At 38.9% G+C, this 23,970-nt stretch overlaps 1 protein-coding gene across 3 annotated transcripts in view; it reads left to right on the top strand.

The window, feature by feature from the left end:
* USP10 (ubiquitin specific peptidase 10) overlaps positions 1-23,970 on the top strand; it is a 55,985-nt gene that overhangs the window by 24,273 nt on the left and 7,742 nt on the right. For all 3 annotated transcript variants that reach the window (XM_086468947.1, XM_086468946.1, XM_086468948.1), the window contains exons 4-11: positions 4,223-5,248; positions 12,018-12,109; positions 13,704-13,813; positions 14,291-14,346; positions 16,336-16,439; positions 17,249-17,348; positions 18,612-18,792; positions 22,344-22,509. In XM_086468947.1, coding sequence (XP_086325073.1) covers positions 4,223-5,248; positions 12,018-12,109; positions 13,704-13,813; positions 14,291-14,346; positions 16,336-16,439; positions 17,249-17,348; positions 18,612-18,792; positions 22,344-22,509 — 1,835 coding nt within the window. The remainder of the gene's footprint in view (positions 1-4,222; positions 5,249-12,017; positions 12,110-13,703; positions 13,814-14,290; positions 14,347-16,335; positions 16,440-17,248; positions 17,349-18,611; positions 18,793-22,343; positions 22,510-23,970) is intronic.

Genomic DNA, 23,970 nt, shown 5'->3' on the forward strand with positions numbered 1-23,970 from the left:
TCTGGCAGTTGCAACCTGAAGACAGCTCTGCAAGCACTGCTCTGTTCAGTGTTCCCTTTGACTCTTGTTCCTGTCTGCCTCGGCTGTTTTTCTGGAAAATACTCCCCCCCCACCTTCTTTTGGTGAAAATATGACACTCGATGTGAAAAAGCATTACAGAGTTCCTGTTTTAAAGCTGTAACAGTCACATGTCGACTCTGTCTCAACCCATGCACCTTACAGCCTGCCCTTACTTCATAGTTCTATGAAGTTGACACTTAAGTAGGGATTGCCATTTGATCATCACTCCGTATAGTTTAAAGCAACCTTTTACAGTATTTTAAGCGGCAGGTAAATTAGTGTTTGGGCCTTTTCCCCGAACCAGGGGAGAGCAAGGAAGCTGAGACTTACCCAGATGCGTATGAGAATGTTACAAATGACATCCAGATCTCCTTCAAAATAATGCAAGTGTCTGACTGGACATTTCTCAAAGTACTTAAGAGGACCAAAATACACATATTAATGTTTAAGAACAACTGATCATTGTGCTTAGCAACTTTGGCCTTGCATTTAGAGGTAAATAAGATGGCCAGTCGTAAAGAAGGACAGCAGGTCCCATTTGAAAGCAGATATGCAACTTTTCTGAAAATTCAGGAGCTTTATTTAGTACAAGATTAGTTTTAGAACCCTGAGTAGTTTTAAGTAGGAGTTTGAAAAGTTCGTGAAAAGGACCGTATGGTGTGAATTGTCTGCTGTGGATGACAGGGGTGTCCAGTCATGTATTGCTTTGTCTAACTATGAATTTAAGTTCTCTTCTTTAAGGCTGAGATTTTAATTTTCACAAGCCATACAGAAAGTTGGTTTGTACAAATGTTTTTCAGATCATTCCTAGACCCTGAGAGAACCCCTCCCAGCCCTGAGATTAGGTAATGACAGCAAATTAGGTTTTGCCTGAAAAATGTCTTTAACAAGCTTGCACTGTACTGTGCATGCGTATTATCACTGTGATGGCTACGTAAGAAGCTGTGGAAACTAAAATGGAATGCTGTGCTTATGCAGAATATTTATAATTATAATAAGATGGCATACACTGACCATATTGTCACTCCTCGTGGTCTAATTTTTTGTATACTTATCTTCAGTATTTAACTTCATTACGGAATTAGAAGAGCTGTTAATAGGAATAATCAGATCATGGCTGAAGCTCTAATATGCAGAACTCTGTTCAGAGTAATTACTACTGTGTATTCACAGCTTTTGCTATTGTACATAGACTTTGTCCTTGGAACATCTGTTGATACTTGTTTCAATATGCATGTCATATTCTTCTTGACAGATAAGTCTGTTTCAGTCCATTCAGAAATAGCGCTGTGATCTAGATTGCAATGAAGATGCCTGGAAGCAAAGTGCAAAGTCATAACAAATAGAAAAAATTACCTCTCTTTTTTTTTTTCCCAAACAAACTTGACACAATCTTACGGCAAACGAGCTTCTGCCAGTCATTCCAGAGACTGACTATGCGGTAGCTACTAGTATTTATTATTCTAATCCTGCTGTGAGGTGTAAAGTTTAATTCCTCAGCTGTAACTTCGCAATTTGTGTGGTAAATGCTGGAGTATCAGTTAGGTTCTCAGCAGGATTTCAGCCTGTGAGGTTCATGTCGCACCTTCAGCTAAATTACCGTTGTGCCATAACTGTAAGGGATGTGTTTTGTTTTCTGTTCCGCACTTGCCCTGAGTTGGCTCTTGTGATTGTCTAGTGTACAGCAGTTTGCCAAAACCAGAAAAAAAAAAAATCCTTGCTTGGATCTGTATTTTTTTGCTAGCTTCGCTTTTGGTAACACTAGTGCTGGAAGCTTGCTGCAGAGTAGAGGAGTAGGAGAGGAGTGCAGAAGTGAGAACTCTCACTTTTGGCTGCGGTAGGCTTAACTCACCTATGAAGGGAAACCACGTTCTTTGTTTTGAAGCAATTGCTATCTTTAACTGGGATTTTGGAAAAGAAGTAGAAGTCCCACATTATTTTGAAATGACACAGATTTCAAATGTGCCCAAGAATTCATTGTTACTGTGGTTGGAGGAATATTGGGTGTTACCAGTTGTTGCTTGTGCTTTTCACTGTTGTAAAGGACTAGCTTTTGGTTCGTGCTTGAACTAACAAGTTGCTCCGTAAGCAGATGAACTAACAAGGATGAGTTTTGTTATGGATTTGTCCTGTATCCCTTAAAACCCCATGCCCTGCATTTGCGAGCAAACAAAGCTGTGGCTGGTTTCGAGCTGTGTGTGTCCCGACAGCCAGCGTGTAGCGCTGGCAGCCAGTCCGTGGTGCTGCTGAACAGTTAGGTGATGCCTGAGATCTCCCAGCGCTTCCCTCTTAAACGGGTGTCAGGCAGCAGCTTTCCACCTCCCTGCCTCTAGATTCCTGTTAAAAAAATCAGCAAACTTAAGCCCTCTTTTCTGCTTGGTCCTAGCTAGTCAGTGATTGCAGAAGTAGTTGGTGAATGGTGGATTGACAGGCATGGTGTTATCAAACGCTTTCCCATGGGTGTAGGGGAGAGGTGAAGAACATTTGAAATTCCGGCTCTTGTTAACACGATTTAGAGAAATCAGATGTGTGTGGAGAGTTTCTCTCTCTCTTTTTTTTTTTTTTTTTAAGGTTTCCTTTAGTCTGGCTGGCAGTAAGATTGAAATTGATAGGCGAAATGTGTTTACTTCTCAGGTTAATAGATCAAAGCAGAAAAGCAATTAACGTCTCTATTATATATATCTTTTTCATTAATTCGTAATATGTTGGTATTGCATGTGTAAGTCAGACCTCAACACACATTGAATGTTTTTTACTCGTTTGATATTAAAAAACATGTACCCTGTAGATTCTTGTTTCTTTCACATTTTTTTTAAAGCTAAAATTTTTAAAGACAAACAAAAAACTCAAAAAAACCCCACACCTCATTTTTAGTGAGTGTCTGTGGTGTTCTTGAAAGTGTGTGTTTGTTGACATGTCGAATGTAATGTAAGTTGCACAAAATCTTTAAAGTTTAGTGGTGTGTCCACTTGTATCCTTTTGGGAATAGTAGCAGGTGTTTGGTTCTCTAGTAAGTTGTAAAAATTTGAAATGTGTGGGTTTTTTTTTGCCCTCCATCATTGAGGAAACGGAAAGTATTAAAATTAATGTCTTTGAACCAGTAACATACATAGAATAGAAGGACCTACAAAACAAAAATTAAGTACTAAAACGTGAGCTTACCTTTAACATTCCTGAGACTGATTCATTAATTTTATCTCTTTATTTGATAGTTGTGGAAATAGTTGTAACTGACGTATTCAGTATTACTAGTTAGCACGCATGCATTATAAAACTTAAGTTTCATGAAGTTGCAGTACTTTGTGACTGACAATATTTTATGATACTGCAGCCTGCCATGAGAATATTTCTTAAAGTTTCTTTAAAGAGCATGTCAAAGTTCCAAGGCACATAAATACACTTAAAAAAAACCCAAACCAACACCCACAACCCAAAGCCAAATCGTAAATTTCTCAGTACTGTTTGTTTGTACAAGTCGGACACTGATTATGTTGTGGCATATCTTGTCGTAAAACCACAGTCATGTATATCATATTCTCCCATACTAATAAATTCAACTGTGATAAAGTTAAATAAGCTATTGCTGAGCCTAGATTCAAAAGCTGTAATTGCAGTGTTTCCATACAAATATTTTTCAATTATTAAGGATTATGTTAAATTTTTTCACACCAGAAAAATCAACCCTCCCAAAAATCAAACTCCACATGTAGAGATGATCTGAAAAAGTTAAACAGATAAAGGCTTGGATTTTCTAATTGTCAGTGGAAAAGACTGGCTTTAGAAGAAATGTGGAGTTAAAATATTGCACCATATTTTATACACAGTTATCCAGTAATTAACTTGATGCAGAATATTGCTAAAGTCATTGGGCTTTAATAGTTTTTCTTAGTAGGTGAATTTAATAGGTGTTTTTTGCAGGAACTGTGCAGTGATTTGGAAAATTACATACTCTGTTTAAGAAAACCTGAATCACACTCTGTTATCTTTAAGAAAATGATGGTTTGAAATAGTCTTCAGGATTGAGATAGAGAAAAAGAATTTTCCGTTGAGGGAATGTGGTTTGTTTTCTGAGTTGCAGGAAAAGATGGGGTTTTTTTCCTTGATCTTGTAGCCTTTTAGTTAGATGTCGTTCACTAACTCAGGTTTGCTTTCTCTTGTCCAGGGGAAGAGTATCAGAGAATTGAGTTTGGTGTTAATGAAGTTATCGAGACGCAGACGTCTGTACTAAATAACACCGACTACAGTATTTCAAGTACTCTGAATCCTCAGGCTCCAGAATTCATTCTCAGTTGTGCACCCGCTCAGAAAACCCCTGATGATACTCTCAGTGAAACAAACTACAACTCCATTGACTGCCAGTTCAGTGATCCAACCCTCGCTTTGGACAGCGGTTCTAACGCTGAAAACGATGGCTTGGCTGGAGGCCTTGGACAAAGGGAGCGCAAAAAGAAGAAAAAAAGACCCCCTGGATACTACAGTTACTTGGAAGATGTCAGTGATGGCATCGCTCCCCCAGAAGCTCTTGTAAATGGCCACGCAAATTCCTCGGGACTAAACAGTATAAGCACGGAGGATACGGAACTGACAGGAGACATGCCCTCCCTGGCCACACCAAGGACTTGCAACAGCCCGGACAACTCTGTGGACTTCATTAATGAAGCTGTCTCTGATGATTCTGTTTCTAGCGCACTAGACAATGCCAGGACTGCAGGGCAGCCTGAGGTATGCCGTGTTACTAATTCTGAACAGTTTTGCATCCCCTCAGAGACCGGCAGAGATAGCCCTTTAAGGACAGCTGTTGTACAGTCTTATGCTGGTACTGATACTACTGAAAATCTGGGCGTTACTAATGGACAAACACTTGAATCCTCTGGTGAGGACACAGCTGCCAATGGGGTAGAATCGCACACTGTGGAAAGCACTGACTCAGACCAAGCTAAGCCTGAGGAAGCTTCACCTACTACTGAGGCAACAGTCCCGGTTGCAGGATCAGTCCCTGTTAATCAGCCTGCAAAATCGTGGGCTAGTCTTTTTCACAATTCCAAGCCCTCTGCTTCCACATCTGTGGTCTATGTTGAGACTAAGTATACCCCTCCTGCCACATCTACTCTGGTCCCTGAAAAACAGGTTGAAGTCAAAGAGGGACCTGTTCCAGTTTCAGAGGATCCTGTAGCCATAAAGATTGCAGGTATAGTTAATGCACACGAGTGGATGTTACACTGGAAGGGTATTAACTCCGCTTGTAAACAGGAACATGCAGTATCGATAGAGAAGATTCCTATGTTAATGTTCTTAATAAGATGACTGTTCCCACACTGCTGTGGCAGATGTAATTTAAATAAGCTAGTTTTGTATCCCCCTGAGTAGACATTCCAATGAGATGTTACTGTGTCATTACCCCAGATGTGGTAAAACTATTGCTACGTGTCAAACTGTATGTTTGTGACCTGTGATTTTTAAATAGGCTGGCTGCATTCTGCTGTGTGCTATTGTAATAAGGAGACTACATTAGAAAAGTTTGTTCTGGAAATGGTGATTATATTATCCAGTATTTACAACCTTGTAATCCGTTCCCATTACAAGAAGGGAAGAGTGTTAATGTATTTATGCTGAAGTAGCTGAAACTCCTGGACACTCAAGAGTAGCTTCAGTGTAGTATCTAAATAGGTCTTGATTCAGAAATTGTAATTCAGGAAATAGTTTTTATAGTTATTGCTTTGCTGTTTGAGAGCCCTGTCTTTCACGTTTTGAAGAATTACCTTTAGCCATTATAAACAATATTAAACAACGTTAGCTATTGCCTATTCAAGAATAACCATAAGAAACTGTCCAGAGGGCACATCAGGAAAGGCAGTGTGTGATAACAGAGGCTCTGACCGTTGGTCCTGTCGTATTCATGGCTCTAATGAGAAATGCTAGAATGTGCATGAGGTCGTTTTTGCAGATTCAGTCAGAAAACATGAAGAAAAATATCCAGCTAATTGCATTTTGTCACTCAGTCGTGAGTCTTGGAACAAAAATAATGATTTTAAATTTGTGAAATACTCTGTATGTGAAAAGGCTTGTGCAAAATCCTGCTATTTGTGCTGCAAGCCAGTTGGCAAGTACAATGGCGCTTCGTGTGTGACAGCTTCAAGTCAAAGTTTTCTACTCCAACCAGAAGCTGACCTGGAGATTTCTATTCAGAATACCCAGAAGTATATGTCTGCATCTCGTCCCCTCCTTACTCAGTAATCCTTTCATTACTTAAAATTGGAGCTGAGGGGAAGCTGTCAGAATAATTTATATTTCTGTGTATTTTTCACTTAGGGGTCATAAATGCAGTTGACTGTATTAAAAAAATGTGTGATTATGGTTTATATGAACCCATATGTGTGGAGTATGTTGTACTCTTAAAATCTTAAGCTATCACTTGGTAATGAATTTTATCTTAAAGCTGTTTTGTGACAACTGTGAAGCTAGAACTGCTTGCCATAGGTGAAAAAGCTTTTTTTGTGTCTTGTCCAAGTTGCTTCAGCTTTAAGTTAACTTTCTAGACTTTTGCTGGTTCTGTACTATTTTTTGCCACCAGGTGGGAGCAGAGCTTTTTGGTTTGTCTTTCATGTATTAAAATATCGATGTAATTTTTATACAGTTTTCTTCTGCACCTTCACCATTATCTTCACTGTCCTTGCAGAGGAATAATCTGAGTACAGATCCTTTTCAGTGAAAAGGAATTTGTCTTCTCATTGTAGCTGGTTTAGGTGGGAGTTACATTTCCTGTAATTCAGATGGTACTGATTTCTGTATAAAACATTTACTTGAACATCTAAATGCCATGTAATCAGTGCTTTGCTCTGTGGAAAAAGGTGACTTTCTTCATTTGTCTGTTCTTTTTTTAATGTTCTCTGTCCTGTTTGGAAAATAGGTACATTAGTGCTTTGTTCATACACCCACACTCAAAAATGTGTGACATGAGTTTCAGTTTGTGATTTCCAGACACATCGTTTGCTTTGTTCTGTACATACTCAGTTTCAAATCTTCCGCCTGGGTTAAGATCATTGTATAAGGGTGTATAGCAATCCTGTATGGTTTTCAGAGGTAGCTGCTGATTGTGTTCCTTGTTTTCTGAGTTGAGATCCTGGTGTTGGATTTGCTGGGAATTCACCAGTTTCTGCTCACGCCAATGGGAATGAATTTTTGACCACAAGTGCCGTAGGTTGCTAAACAGAGATAAAACCTAGTCTTAGAGTATCTTGAGTTTAGCAGTCACAATTTGCGAATCTTCTGACTTAACGCTGGAGCTCTGAGGTCCTTCTGTATGGTTTTTATTTAGGACAGGCGCTCAGGACACAAGAGGATAGGTTACTTGGATAGGTTACTTTTCCAAGGACAAAATCCAGTTATTACAAGGGAGGTTAATGATTCGCAAGCACCTTGAAAATAGTTTAATGCTACTTCAGTCAACCTGCAAGGTCTGTGGTTTCATAGTCCTCAAATTTAAATAAAAGCTACACAAGATAAGGAGATGAAGTCCAGGATTAGAAAATAAACAAAACAGCCAAACAAATTTCATCTTAATCTTGATGAGAAAAAAAATACTGAAGAGTTAATTAGAATTACAGGATCGTTTAGGTTAGAAAAGACCTTTAAGATCATGAGTCCAGCAGTTAACCATGTCCCTAAGCACCACATATGCATGTCTAAGAAGTACCTCCAGGAACTGTGACTTAACTACTTCCCTGGGCAACCTGTTCCAGATGAAGAAATTTTTCCTAATGCCCAATCTAAACCTCCCCTGGTGCAACTCAAGGCTATTTCCTCTTGTCCTATCACTTGTTACTTGGGAGAAGAGACCGACCCCACCTCACTACAACCTCCTCTCAAGCAGTTGCAGAGAGCCATAAGGTCTCCCCTCAGCCTCCTCTTCTCCAGACAAAACACCCCCAGGTCCCTCAGCTGCTCCTCATCAGACCTGTTCCCCAGACCCTTCACCAGCTTTGTTGCCCTTCTCTGGACACGCTCCAGCACCTCAATGTCCTTCTGGCAGTGAGGGGCCCAAAACTGCACCCAGCATTCGAGGGGCGGCCTCACCAGTGCCCAGTACAGGGACACGATCACCTCCCTGCTCCTGCTGGCCACACCATGGCTGATACAGGCCAGGATGGTGTTGGCCGCCTTGGCCACCTGGGCACACTGCTGGCTCACGTTCAGCCACCTGACAGCCAACACCCCCAGGTCCTTCTGCGCTGGGCACCTTTCCAGCCGCTCACCCCCAAGCCTGTGGCGCTGCTGGGGTTGGTGTGACCCGAGTGCAGGAGCTGGCACTTGGCCTTGTTGAACCTCATGGCCTTGGCCCATTGATCCAACCTGTCCAGACCTGAACAGCCTGTCTACCCACAAGCAGATCAACACTCCCACCCAGCTTGGTGTCTGCAGACTCACTGAGGGTGCACTTGATCACCTTGTCCACATCATTGATAAAGATAGTAACCAGAACTGGCCCTGATACTGAGCCCTGGGGAGCACCAGTTGGGACCACTTGAAGCAACTGGCTAAGGCATGTGGTGAGAAGCTTTACTGGCAACACTAGTGAACAACTTAAAGGAACTTCAGAAGCAAACTATGAACCGGTGATGTTTATTTGGCGAAAGTCAAGGCAGGTGACAGCAGAGCTGTAGAGAAGTACAGGTACAGCACTTGCATATTTAGAAAGGGACAACTGTACTAATTATACACCTTGGCCTAATTTAGATGCTAGGACAAACATTTTAATAATTTGTCCTAATGGTTAATAAGGTTATAAGTTGTCCATGTTTGTAAAAAATAAGAGTGTCAGGCTTCGGAGTTCTGTCAAATTTCACAGTCATTACCCTCTGATGCATAACCCAGTGGTACTTTATAATGCCTTATACAATGTTCTGTGTAAGTTAAGGAGATAAGTGATTGGAAAACTATTCTGAGTAGTCTTTTAGCTGTTCTTGGTAGCTTCAGGAAAAATTTCAGTGGGAGAATCTAAAAAGATTTTCTGAATCATCTTCTTGCAGTGTTTTCGTTGTGGATGATGGAATTCACAGTGCATGTAAAATTTGTTTACAGCAGGCAGAATTTCAAATGAGTTGAAGAACACAAACATTTAAGATCTGACTAAATCTGGAGTGATTTCAAGTTAGAAGGAGGGGAATCTGATAAATGCAAGTATGGAAGGACATACCAGAACAGAAATCAAATACAAGCATGTGCAGTACGTAGCATAAATGGCTGGTAGCTGTGTTGGATGCTAAAAGGATCTGTAAGTTCTAGGCAGTTGATAAGAGTCCTTTGTGAAACAGAAGAAGACAAAGGTTTTTTTCCAGTGTGTGTTAATTCCATTTTACGTGGAAAAGCTGGAAGATAATTATAATTCTTTTGTTGCTGTTGAGGACTTGATGAAAGTGCCCATCTTTGGGCATTACTTTTCAAGGAAGATGCAATAGTGCAGCAGCGAAAACAGAAGTAAGATTTGAAAACCGTACTCTTTTGGCAAGCCTGGAAAATTTGGATTTACTTTGTCTCCAATGAGATTGTTGGAGTGATCGTGGATGTAACGTCAAATATGTAAAACAATTCCATAAAGATGACGGTGGTTCACTGCTCTCCCAAGACTGTAGTGAACCAGACAAGAAATTACTTAGTTTAATTTGTAGGAAAGGTGTTTCACTTGCTGATAAAGCTTGGTAAGCACAAGAGCAAGTAGTTGTGGAATGGAGACGTACAAGGTTTGGGGTTTATGAATAACTTCAGAAATTTAGCTGGTTGTGCTACCAAACTGCATTCTTGGAGAAACTGGTTTTCTGTAGGGTTGTCCAGCAGAATTGTCCCAGCATTCTTTATTAATGTACAGATTTGAAGAAAGAGCTGAGTGACATACATAGTATTTGCCAAATAATGGTCTCGAGCTCAGTGTTAAAGTGCTAACTTGTGGCTTGCGGCCCGTCTCTCTTCAGTGTGGAGACTGTATCCTTATGGTTTTTCTTTCAGTAAACTTGGGATTTGTGTTGATTAGGGAATTACCATTTTTTTTGGTAATGTGACAGGTATTTGTTATAACTCACACCTGGTGAATGAACTGTAGCAAAATGTTTTCTGTTTACTGACAGAAACTTCTGAACATGGTAATATTGTTCTAGATATGTTTTTGAATGAAGGCCACGTTTTACAGGTCCAAAGTCACCAAAGGGAATGTGAATTGTTTCTGGTTACTCATGTGGGCTTTATAACAGGTTTTGAAAACTTAAGGTTTTCTCATGGTTGTAAGTGTATTTTTCTTCTGATACTCTTGTAGAAGTTCTTTTAGTTACTGTGTAAATGTGAGATGTGAGGTGAAAATATGGTATTGAATGTAATTGCTGTACAGAAAAATAACTCTTTATGTTAAAAGAAACAAAACTCATTGTAATTGCTCTAGACGTTGTTTACAAAGCAGTTCTATGACCACAAGAGGATGCTAAAGGTCCTCATAATATTTGTATTTAGTATGATACAAAAATGGGGAAAAATACAGTTAACGTAGAAAGTTACGGATAGCTATTAAAAATAAATAGGTTTATTATTCTTATCCTAATTTCCATAGTGCTTAGTTATATTAACAGAAAAGTTGTACGTGTGCACATTTCAAACTTTGCTGCTTTAACAGTATATTCTGAAATAGTTGCACATTAATAATTTAATAACAAATACATTTTAACACTCACAGAAGAATTTTCATCTGCATCTGTGCTAGGTGCTGATATCTTCCCTTTCACATCTTTTTGCTATCTGCCCTTTTGGGTGTCAGGTTCTTTATGTAATAGAAGTCTGATTTATATATTTTCTATTTTTTTGGCATGTTTTCATTTGGTTAGAACTGGTGGTGTCAGAAGGAAGTATGATCTTATAGGTAAAGAGATAGTTTGGAACTAGAAGGACATGGATTTTGTTCGCAAATCTGCCACCTCCTCTGCTTAGTTACGGCTCTGTGCCTCTGCTTTTCCACCGATGGGTGTTGCCTTGTCTGTTTCGATAGTCCTAGTGAACAGCTCAAACTCTTTACATTTATGCAGTGTAGAATGTAAGGGCTTTAGAGGCCTTCACATTTATTACATAAATGAGTAACCCCCTTGGTAGACAATTTCTGTGTTTATTTGCATTTTTTATTCTGTGTTGTATACCTCTCTTCCTTATTTTGCAATTTAAAATATACCAGATCCACTATTTTCCTTAAACAGTGTTTATTTAGGTACCTAAATAACAGGTCAGACTTCCTGGAAAAACTTTCCCTGTTGCTCTCAGTTTCATAACTGGGACAGACTTACTTATGTGCCATGGTTTCTAGTTTTTAAACTTGGGCCATTGCTGAAGTTTTTGGGAGCAGGAAAACAGGAGGCATTGTATTATGTAGTAAGCCTGTTATCTTGTAGGCTTTGGAAGTCTTAAACCAGTAAATAAAACATACTGTTCAGAAGACCACGTTAACATCTCTCTGTCCTGCTTGCACTAAGCTATTGTTGTTGTAAGATCGAGGATGTTGAAACTTGTAAACTTAGACTGCTGTCTCAGTTTCATCTCTCTTCAAAGCAGAAGAATGTGGGAAGTACTTCATGGAACCGGTGGCAAGGGATTACAGCTAATGGGATTTCATAGCTATATAGGTATCTATATAAATAAAAGTATCTGACTTTAGGAAAACAGAAATCAGTAGGTCTTCTCAGTTTTGAAATTACAATGATTAGTTTTCGTACCAGAATCCTCCTGACCCAGATTCCAGGATGTCTTTGGTTGAATGGTATGTCTGATTTGAAAGATGAGCAGTGTTTAAACGGAGTGAAAATTACCTGCTAAAATTTCTGGGAATCTTGTTAATTGATTTGAATTGTTTTGTAGTGCATCAGCAGATACTTGTTTTGCTGGCCAGTATGTGCATTTTGTTGATGCTTAATTTACTGTTTCTCGTTCTGCAGAAATACTGGAAAATGTAAGACTAATACATAAACCAGTGTCTTTGCAACCGCGAGGGCTGATCAACAAAGGAAACTGGTGCTACATCAATGCTGTATCCTTATCTTGGGAAAAAATAATACACTTAAGTTAAAATTTATATATTATATCTATCAGAGTTTTTCTGGAATATTCTGGTGAGTATTTTATAAAAGTCTTTGTCTTCCCATATCCTGCTACTGTGGTTAAAATGTTTAAGGGTAGCATCTAGAAATCCTGGGGTATTTTGGGTCACTGAACCTTGTGTCCAGGGTTCCCATGCAGTTGTTTGCACAATCCTGTTTGCAATTTGTCTCTGTTACCTCTGTCAAAATATTTCAGAACTGTACTACCTTTCTTGTGACTGAAAACCTTCCTGTAATTTCTAGTTATGGTTACTCATGACTCTTTGTGCATCAGTTCAAGTGGTTATTACTCTTTTGTACTCGAAGTGATTATTCTATTCTTACTCTTAGGGTTTATTTTGGCAATTTGGTAAGTGGATCGTTTGGGTTTCTGTTGAGCAGGCTGTTGCTATCATACCATCTGTGTAAATGCAGTGTTTAAAATAATCCTGTTACAACACGGTGGAAGGTTAGCTTGCTCTTCATGTATTAGAATTGTGTTCCCCTGCAAACCTGAGTTTTACCTTGGGTAACAGAAATCTTCCTTCTTCAGTGCTGTATTATGATAGATCTATTAATTTTTTTTAATAAAGGTATCTGTATCTCCTATGTTAGCAATGGCTCACTGCAGTTGACAATTAGGGTACTTTAACTGCTGGTACTGCAAGTGAAAAATATTAAGACTAATTTCAGGACTGATCATTGCAGAACCTAATAAGCTATTTCGAGACCAGCAGTTGCGCTTTAAACTTCAGCTTTTGTCTAACAGAACGGGTTCTGCACTCATCTGATTGTATGTATTAGCTCCCATGTTTTCACTCTTAAAGTGTTACTTGGGAATTTGTTACTCAATTTTTGCCCGCTGTAGGGATCAAGTTAATAAGTCTCTCCAGCTGATGAGATCGCTGCCCGTTTTGTCCTTTCCCTGCCGCTCCAGTCATCTGATGCGTTTCCTCCGTTCACTGTTCTTGCCAAGTAACACGGATTTTGATGTTTTTAAATTACTTTCTCCCAACGTACACTGTAGTTTTGCTGGTTGCTTCAAACCCTTTTTTTTTACACAGCAGAATGTTTCACAGCACAGCAGGTTTGGTTGGGTTGGGTTGGTTGTGAGGGTGAATCATCAACTTCTTTAACTTGAAGTCTGTCTGCTGGCTTCTTCCGTTCTTTTCAGAACACGTGTTACAAGTGATCACTTGCCAGTTTTCAAACTGTTACTTTTATAAAGTCTTTCCTATGAAAGTTCCTTTCCTCTCCTGCTCCTAGACTAAATGTTTCCTTCCCCTTTTATGAAAGTTTTTGGCATTATTAAAATGTCACTGAAATCACTGCGTGTTACAAGATGCTGGGGTTTTTTAGTATGACTTCTGTACTTTATTAGTTAATGTTGTGATAAAAGTCCATGCATCTGCTCCAATTTAGTTATTGGATTGGTCAACATAATAAAGAGTTAGCTTTATTTTGCATAGAGTTGTAAATATAATTGAGTGTTTGGTTGATATGTAGATTACATTTTCTGAATGTTTCCTTAATGCCACTGCATAGACCCTGCAAGCCTTGGTTGCTTGCCCTCCAATGTATCATTTAATGAAGTCCATTCCAATGTATTCAAAATCGCAGCGGCCGTGTACCTCAACACCAATGATAGACAGTTTGTAAGTAGCTTGTTAAAAAAAAAGTAAAAAAATCTGTGATCTGACTCAGTTTATTGAGAAATATGTAACAAAGTATAGTTTACTGCAGTTGTTGAAAGTTGATGTGTATCCAGGAGTCTCTTTTGTACGGTTTTTTTTTGGTGATACATGGCTTTTACAATGAACTTGTTATTTTAGAATTGCTTGACTGGTCAAGGAATATACGTCCTGTTGCCTGAGGAGTATCAGTTTTAAATACTGATTAATTCACAAAAGTGAATCGTGAGAGCTGCAAAAACTAACCTAACGCCTTGGTTTCGTTAGCAATGGCCAGGTTAATTTTTATGTCTGAACTTCACTCAGATTGCAGTATGATATTCTTCAATGTGGGGTTTTTTTTTTTGGCAGTCAGTAATGACAATGATCTAATTTTATTATTTGTCCTTCCAAGTCTTAACTTGCTGCTCATGTCTAGCTGTTCCTTCCATTCTGTTTCAGTGTTCGTTTAATGAATGAGTTCACTAATATGCCTGTACCTCCTAAAGCAAAACAAGGTGAGTGGGAATAGGGGGAGAAGAGTCTTAAAATCATGCTAAGAAGGCATTGGGGTAAGGATCTGCATTGTGTGATGTTCTTAAGACCTTTAAATACTGGTGCTTGATCCCCTTCATCACTCTTTGGACTTTTGGGGTTTCTTGATGCCTTAAAGAGTTTGCTGTTGCTTTTCTGTCAGCGTTTGCTTTTTCTTACTGGAGACTCATGTCAAGTAGTCATAGGTGTTGCACCATACATTTTTTCTTCTGTTTGGTAGACCAAATGTACAAGTGCAGTAAGACTAGTTCTTGTTGAAGGTTAGCTTCATTGTTAAAATGTTGTCTAGGCATTTCTAACAAAATCATTTGATACTTGCTGTGTTTTACTCCGCTTCCTTCCGTACGTATTTGCAGCTGTTTGGTTCGTCAGCTTGCTCAGTCCTATCATTCTTCCTTAACTACTAACCACTCCTCTGCATTCAGAACAAAACGGGCCGTGTCATGGTTTAACCCCAGACAGCAACTAAACACCAGGCAGCTGCTCGTTCACTCCCCCCCCCCCCCCCCCCCGCAGTGGGACGGGGAGGAGAATCGGAAAAAAAGTAAATCTCGTGGCTTGAGATAAGAGCAGTTTAATAACTAAAATAAAATAGAACAATGACAATAATAATAAAAATATAACGGTAGTAATGAAAAGGACTATAACAAAAAGAGAGAGGAATAAACCCCCAGACAAGACGAGCGATGCAAGGTGCAGCTGCTCCCCACCCGCTGACTGGTGCCGCGCAGCGACCCGCCGCTCCCGGCCAGCTCCCCCCGGTTTCTGTGCTGAGCCTGACCCTCCATGGTACGGAATATCCCTTCGGCGGGGTTGGCTCGGCTGTCCCGGCCCTGCTCCCTCCCAGCTTCTGGCGCAGCTGCTTCCTGGGATGCTGAAGGATCCTTCGCTGAGGATGAGTGCTGTGTAGGAACAGCTAAAACATCCGTGTGTTATCAACGTTATTCGCACACTAAATCCGAAACACAGCCCTGTACCAGCTACTAGGAAGAAAATTAACTCTATCCCAGCCAAAACCAGGCTAGGCCATAATAGGTCTCTTTTAGCAGTTAGGGATTGCCCGCAGGCCTGTTACCGTGGCTTTTAACTCCTCCCCATCCTATGCAGAATTCCAGTGTGAAACCTTCAGAAGTGTATGATTCTTGCTAACACGTGTTGTGGGTCAGTCATGGTTATGTAGTGAGGAGTAAAACATTTTTTGATACAAATAAATTATCTCACAGGTTTCGTTTTTTAATCTCTAAACCAAATCTGAATTTGTATTACGAACTTATAGAAGTGGTTTCAGGAATGTGTTTATGTAACATTATAAGAAAATAGCGTGAGGAGCTGGTTGTTCCAGTGATTTCCAAACAGTTGAGACATTTCTGTGGTTTGCTGCTGAAGTTTTGTTTCTGTGAAACAAATATTACTGTCTTATGCAACTTATGATACTTCTAGATCATTTTATTGTATTGTGTAGTTTTCAAATACCGTTTCTGAGGCCGTGTATTGCCGTGAGGTTGAACGTTCTGTCAGATCGTTTCTTGTTTGTTTTTTTTGTTTTGTTCTGCAGCGAGAAAGAGTTATCTGTTATGAATTACAAATATATGAAAGATTTAAGGAAGTGTTGTTTGAATACAAAAGCAGTACAAAAATTTAGACAGACTTGTTTGTTCTTTTATGATGGTTGTGGATATTCTTGTTGATCTCCAGAGTGTTGACCATAAAAAGAGTACTAACTTTTCCAGACCATCTGTAAGTGATGTGAGATGTATTTAAAGAAAGTTTACAGGTAGAAGAGTTGTATCTTACAAATTCTGAGATTGAGTCACTAAAACTGTAATAAAACTATTAGAAAAAAATAATTTTGGATTCCAAAATCTAGTGATGTGTGAAGAGAATGTTAAGGTATAATGCAGAAAAAACTTCTGTATCTTGTTATTTATATGTACTTCTCTTTTACCTTGCAGCTTTAGGTGATAAAATTGTGAGAGACATCCGACCAGGAGCTGCCTTTGAACCTACATACATTTATAGACTTTTGACGGTTATAAAGTCAAGTCTGTCAGAAAAGGTGTGACTTAAAAATCTTGGACTTTTGTAATTGCGTTGCAAGGCAGTCACTGTTGGTAAAACAATGTAAAGCCATGCATCAGGTTCTGCACCTCGATACCACTAAAATCGACTGGTTGATAGTTCGTTATAATGAAGCTAGACTGTCTTGGGACTTAAATTATGGGAAGATGTTAATTACAAGTTTAACAATTTGGTATGTCAGAATAATGAAAAAAATACTGTTGGAATGGAACGTCTCTTTTTATAAAGAAGATAATCTGTTGATTTCTATTTAAGAAATGAGCAGCTGTTGGTTTCTGCATGGGGTTCGGCTTGGAATGGTTGAAGGTCCACAGAGGCTTCAAAATACTTTTTCAGGTTGAGTTTCAATTCAAAGAAAAGATAATAGTTCAAACCATCTTTTTCTTTGGCCATGGTTTGACAGCAACTTTTAATATTACTTTTAAAAGAAATAGCAAAAACCAACCCCAACCCAAACCAACCAACCAAACAAAAACGAAACCCAAAGCCAACTCACATGTTGAATCAGATCTGTACTGAGAGGAATGCAGAAATGCTTGTATCCAGGTCAAGCTTATGTCCGTACTTACTGCTTATGGCAGGTTCCCAAGTAACGTGTTGGTTCTGTTTGGACTGGTTAAAAATGAGGTGGTGTTATAGTAAAAATTAAACTATTTAACTTTAAGCTTAGGCTGAGAAGTTGCTAAATTAATAGGAGCAAGCTAGATGTTCAATTTCATGAACCTTCTGTTAAAATGTCATGTTAATTACTATTTCATAATAATTGAAAAACCCCATTTTATTCAGGGCAGGCAAGAGGATGCTGAAGAATACTTGGGATTTATCCTCAATGGACTGCATGAAGAAATGCTGACCCTAAAGAAACTTCTCTCTCCACATAATGAAAGTTAGTGGATATTTTTTTTTAGCTAACTTAATTTCTTTCAAATATTTTTTTTCTGTGGCGAATCTGTAATAGAGAGTAATGTTTGGAGTAGATGTTGAGATAGGGATAGAATGCCATGTTTTAGGGGACTCAAAGGTGTTAACAGCTAACCTTTCGTTAAAATCTGTCCAAAGGATAAAATTGAGTCCGTTCTGTCCAATTTACAAATGATCTGAAGTGTTACTGGGTATTTGAAAAAAGCGTTATCGTTCTGTAAATACTCTGAATGACAATAATGATGTCATATGCCTGGTCCTCCTAAACAAGAAATTTCTGTATTACAGATTTTTACTGAGCTCCACTCAGCATTGTTTGAGGGTAACTCAAGTTGACTGGTCTGGTCTTAAGCATAGCTGTGTCTGCCTGCCGTCCGTAGTACCTGCAGTGTCGGTTCTTTACTGGGGTTTCGGCTCTCTCCATGGTAGTTCAAAAATGTATCAGTGTGGTTTTTTCACTGATCTTTAAACCACTTTTAAGATCCCTTTTTGAAGTGGAAACTTCTAGACTAATGGCTGATTTATATCTAATAGAAACCAGAACATATTATTTTAAAAGTCTTACTACAAGGTTGGAGAAAAATTGTCTTTGGGAGAATTTGTATGCAGAGTAAAATGCCATTTTCTTTATGTTTGAGTCCCCTATTAAAAATGAAACAAAACACTGTTAGTCTTAGCCAAGTATAGAATTAGATCGCCAGTTACCCAGTTTCTCCTTAGTACAGTAATTTTTTTATGATACGAAATGATCGTTCCGTATTTTGTTGTTAGCTGTGTGCGGTTTATAGCCTCCTGACTCTGGCCACTTGCAAAGAAAATATTTGCTAAGCCTTGGGTTCCCTGTAAAACCTCTGTGCAGAAAAGGAGTTGTATTTAATAATGGCATAATTATGTTTCCAGGATAACACTTGACTTTCTAATTTTCTGCCCCATAAATTTACTACTAAAAATATATCGAACTTTACTAGAAAACTACATCTGTTTACATACAGTCATCACTGAGCTGCGTTCTGTTAATACTTGGATATGTCCAGCTATGAGTGAGCCTGGAATATACTTGTTCTCATTTACTTTCTCAAATCTGTGATCTGTGAAAGCATTTTATCGGCTGAAAATTATTCGTATTGGGTTTTTTGCCTTTCAAATTCTTCCTCTGTATACATGTTTTATTTGTAAAAAAAAAACAAAACAAAACAAAACAAAAATGCTTTTTCCTCTTCATTTTAAGAACTCTCAGTTTCCAATGGCCCTGAGGCTCAGACTGTTCATGAGGAAGAGGAGCAAGACGAACAAGGGGAAGGCAGCGAGGATGAATGGGAGCAAGTGGGACCTCGCAACAAATCGTCAGTCACTCGACAGGCTGACTTTGTGCAGACTCCAATTACGGATATTTTTGGTGGACATATAAGGTACTGACACTGTAGGCTGCTCTGCCTTTACAGACAGCTTTTCCCTCTGCTTTGCTTTCTGTATTTTTCACCGTTATTGGGTAGTTGGATGGATACGTTTTGTTCAGGCCAGAAGAGCTGAACATTCTACCATGAAGCGTTTGTTACACAACAGAGAGTTCAGAAGATGAGTGGGAATGATCAAAGGACTGATCAATGATCAAATGATTCTGTGGCTTATTGTAGGGTCTGTTTAGAGAACAAAAGCCCTGAATTGCCTATAGAGAAGGAGTTTGAAAAATACAGGCTTTAGATATTACTGTCTTAAGAATTCAAAGAACTTTAGAGCTACCTCATTTTTGTCAGCTCTGAGGAGTCTTGACTCATGTGGTGAATAAGGAGACTGAGGAATAGTGACATTTGCAAAGAGTTAAAATTTGGTCAGTGGAAGAATGAAATAAAAAATTGTAAACTTTTGGTTGTTTAAACATTGAGGCTTCCCAGAGGCAGGAAAGTTACCTGTAATAGCTAATAAAGGTTAAAGACATAAGAAGTCTGGAAAGATGTAGGTTACTGCAAGATGTTACAGGAATTAAAAGAACGTGGTACATTACTTATATTCACTGATACCAGATGAAGACAGAAAGTAGATACTGAAAGAATGTTTTTTGGAAAGGAAGCCTTGTGACTTGTTTGAAGAAATGTGTCATTTAAAATGAAAGCAAGGTAAAGGCTTGCTAAAAATATATTCCAAAACAAAAATGCTAGACTCGAAGAATTATTTTTAAATTGGAGACAGACACGTAATTGCTAGTGTTTGCCTCCCTGTGTTGCCAGGTATTCGGTCTAGAGGTGTGAATCATGTGGGCTAGTGCCTTCTGCCTGTGAAATGCGCTGAAGTTATTCGTCTGGGATTTGAGTCAGCTGGCAAATAAAATTATATTTTCCGTAGAAATCAGCAGACAGATGTTTGCAGTTTGTTTGTTCATGTACCCAAGGTGTTGTTTAATACCCTCAGTGTATTTATCGTGGTCAGAATTGTTGAGATCTCTATGTGATTCCACTAGTTTTTAAATTAACGCAGAGAACTCTAGCTTCCGTAGAAGTCCACAGAAAAGGACGTAAAGCAAAGGTGATACTGAAGAAAGGCAAAAACTTGCACTCAGTGACAGAACCACAGGGTCCAATCTGACATCTGCTGCCTGCCCTTACCACACCCACTTTATTTAGCCTCCAAACCAGGTCACACAATTCACCGCAGAAACAGTGTCACATGTTGTGATGTTGGAAAGCTTCATCCTCTGAGGCTGAGGGTGGAGATAGGAAGGATTGAATACAGAATTGCCAGTGGAATTCCGCTAAATGAAAGCATCAGAAACGGGAACAAATCAAATGGAGAAAGCAGCTAGGAAAACGTGGTTTGAATTGGCATCTTTGGGCCTGGGAAACTTTAGGCTGTCCTCTCGAGGCTTTAATTGTCTACTGAATGCGTATTTAGGCATAATTGCTTAAAAAAAAAAACAAAACAAAAAGTCTTCCTTGAGCAGTGTGGGAGTTACACGTGTCAGTATGAAGATACACAGTTCTGTCAGGATCTGGTTTGTTCACGTGCAGGCGTCCCTTTTGCCTTTCAGCTTGTGTGAATTTCAAATATTTGTTACGGGAGCTAGCTCGCAAGCCAGTTAGGAGTTGGCTAAATATTTTCCCAAGTAGTACCAGCTTTTCACTTCAATGCACCGTTATTTGAAAAGGAAACACATCAGTTATGTTGTTGTAGTTTAAGCAGGGTAGCAGTGGGCAATGCCTCTTTTCCTGAAAAGCTCTTACTGTAGGGTTCGTACAGTACCCGAGAGTAGTTATTCCTTGAAAATGACACGTTTTCCCTTGACCAATTGAAATTTATAATTATTCTAATAAGTGAAGTTGCCATACAAAATCATAGTCCAGCAGAGGTTTTTGTTATCAACTCCATTTCTGCATATCTTTTTGAAGAAATGTTACAATTTAATTTCTAATAATTAAAAAAAAAAAAAATTCCTTAACATTATCTTTTCACAATATTATCCATATTATTAATTAAATCTTTAACACATGGACTTGAAAACAGTTGGGAGTTGTTAGGATTTTTCTGTTGATCATTGCACTAAATAATGGTTAGCTTAAAAAGCTAATCCAAAAGCAGCAAGACTTCCACAGTGAAGGGTTGGTTTGTTGAAACGCTGCTTGCCATGTGCTGAAGGTTTTGTCCTTAAACACAGCCGAGGAGGAAGTGCTAAACTGAAATAAAGATGCTACTGTTCTTCATACGCTCCCTTTCCTCTCAAGGATATATATTTGCCAGTATAAAGATGCATTGGCTTTCTGCTGGTGCTTCAGGCTTTGCCCGAGTCAAAGGGGCTCTTTTGCCGGCAGTTTGCAGTACAGGCGTCGAACCTGCCTGTTAACAGTTTGTACCTGACCTGGAGACGTTTCGGCATGGCCACGTGGGTTAGAGCTGTGCCAGCTATCTGCTGCTTTCAAGCTTTGTAAGGCACTGTAGCGAGTGTAACAATCTCATACGTGAGTGATGTCTTTGGCTGTAAAAACCCACGGTTTTAGTGGTTTAGCAGCTGGGGCGTCTTTAATGTAAGTACTGCTTTTAAAATAAATAAAAAAAAGCAATAATCTTGAGCAACATTTGATGGTTTTAAATTTTCAGCAGAGTTTAAGAAAAATGAAAGTCGGGAAGAGTCCGCTTAGTGCAGCGAGGTCGTGTGTGAAGGGTGTGCTGTCTCATTGCACAAAACAGTGATCACCAAGCCAGGCTATGTAGGGGCTGCAACTGAATCCACTTCAAACAAAAAAACAAACCAAAACAAAAAAAACACCCAAAAAACCCCCAGGAAACACGTTCTCATGCCCTAGATTGTCACTCCTGCCAGTTTTCCGAAGGACTCCAATTTATGGACAAAGAGTACAAGGACAAAGTCTGAACACAGAAAATTACGTGAGGAAAAGGAAATGCCAGTCCTTGATGGAGCGTAGTTTATATTTCCTATGGCAAGATTTAAGCAAACAATTTAAAGTCACTGTGAAATTGGTCTTAGTGAAGTGACTGAAAAATTAGTGTACTTTTATTGGAGAATCTGGAATCAGTTGTAATTTTTGCAGTAGAACATACAGTTAGATCAGCACTAGTGTTTTGCACTTCTGAAAATCTGCTGGAAAACATAATTTCAAAACCAACACAAAAAGAGTCTGGAGGTGAATGTTTTTAAATGCAGTATCAAAAATTTCATTATTTTCTTTAAACTTTTGATGCTTATTCAATAACCATTTTAATCCTTGCATAAATAAACCGGTTCAAATATAATCCCGTTCATTATGCTCGTAAGTGGATGTGAGAATCATTTAAATTGCAGTAAAGTGGATTCAGGTTGTTGAAAATTACACTTAACCTTTTTGTGTGCGTTGTTTTGGATTAACTATGAATCGAGTTGCTAAAGTAGACTTCAGTCCTGTTCTTACTTGAAGGCTGCGTAGTGTTGAAAATTGCCCTGCTTTATTACATTTTAACTTTTTTGTTTCCACAGATCTGTTGTTTACCAGCAGAGTTCTAAGGAGTCTGCTACGCTGCAACCTTTCTTCACCCTGCAACTGGATATCCAGTCAGACAAGATACGCACAGTTCAGGATGCGTTGGAAAGTTTGGTGGCAAGAGAGTCTGTCCAGGGCTATACCACAAAAACCAAGCAAGAGGTGTGTTCTGTTGACCTCTTTTTATAGTCAAATACTAAACTTTTTCAAAGGGTTTGGGCTTTTTTATACAGCTCTTGCTTTGCAAGTAGTTGCTTGAAGACTATTACTTAGGTTAACAAAAGAGGCTCTAACCTTTTCAAAGTGTCCTGCAGCAGTAAAATGTGTTGCCCTTGACCACAAACACTGAAAGGAGGAGAACAAACTCAAAACCATGCCTGTAAATAGGTGCGTTTTCTGAGTTGGTCTAGTAGTTGGTTGGAGATTTAACTGGAGTGTATATTAAATGAACAGGGTGACCTGTGGTAGGAATCCATACTGTTATGAGGAAAACGGCTTTTAGCTGATCCTAACCTACTGGCTCCTGGGGACTGCCAGATGTTCTTACTAAAGGAGCAGCTCTAGCTTTAAGAAGAAAACTCTTGTAGCAGAACACTTGCATGATTGTGTGGCTGTCCTCGGTGAGGTTTGATTGACACAGATCAAAAATGAAAATACTCATTGGTGGTAGGCCTGGCAGAAGTCCATCTAGAACCCTCACTAAGTCGTCTGATGATAGCTATCTTTCTCTCTGGAATAATAATCTGAAATGTTTCAGTAGCCGGTAACACCTCCATTCGCTGTGATCATCCACTCCAGATGAGAATACGGTCAGCCAGCGAAATGATGGACAGCTGAGATTTGTCTGCCTGCTATGCTCAGTAGGAGTGTTAGGGAACATTTATTTCTCCAGTTGTCTTCCATGTGAAAAACATTTGCAGTGCAAGCTCATCATGATTTACCACATAGATTTTGTTTTGCCAGTCATTCATTTTTTGGTTTTCACTGCAGATGGTTTTAACTTCTTTACTGACAACCCAGCGTTCAATTATGGGGTTTGGAAGAAATGGGTGTTCCAAGTAGGTGCTGGAGGTTTGGTCTGGCTTAAATTTTAGCATCTGAATGGAAATGCAAGCATTCGCAATATCTTTTAGATCTTTTTTCAAAAGAAATTCAAGTTGAAATAGCTGTTCTTCTATTAAAATTGTAGTGAAAACATTGAACACGTTGACTGTAGAACAAGCGTAGGACTGCAGATAGTAATTTTCAGGATGTATTGTGAAGAAGTATTTGATCTCCGTTTTACAGAAGCGGAACTCAGGACTACTGGTAAAGCTAAAAATCATAATTATGTTATTAAAAATTATTACTGTCTTCTGATTGTTTTAATCTGGATTGTATTCTTTACAAGTCGTGGGCATAAACGATAGCTATGAAAAGAATAATCTTCCAAATATATGTGAATGATTTCTCTTAAAGTGTGTTTTTTAATCACTTTGAGCTGATTTTATGTGTGTATTAATATAAAAAGGAAATCTGTCAGATTTTCATGCCGTTTTTCAAATAATTAGGTGTTTGAAATGAAAATAGGTGTTTAAAGTGGAGTGGCGTTCTCTTGCTGTTTCTGACTCTATTTTACTTGCT

Source organism: Leptosomus discolor, chromosome 8 (assembly GCF_034619465.1).
Source record: "Leptosomus discolor isolate bLepDis1 chromosome 8, bLepDis1.hap2, whole genome shotgun sequence".
NCBI classification, from domain to species: Eukaryota; Metazoa; Chordata; class Aves; order Leptosomiformes; family Leptosomidae; genus Leptosomus; species Leptosomus discolor.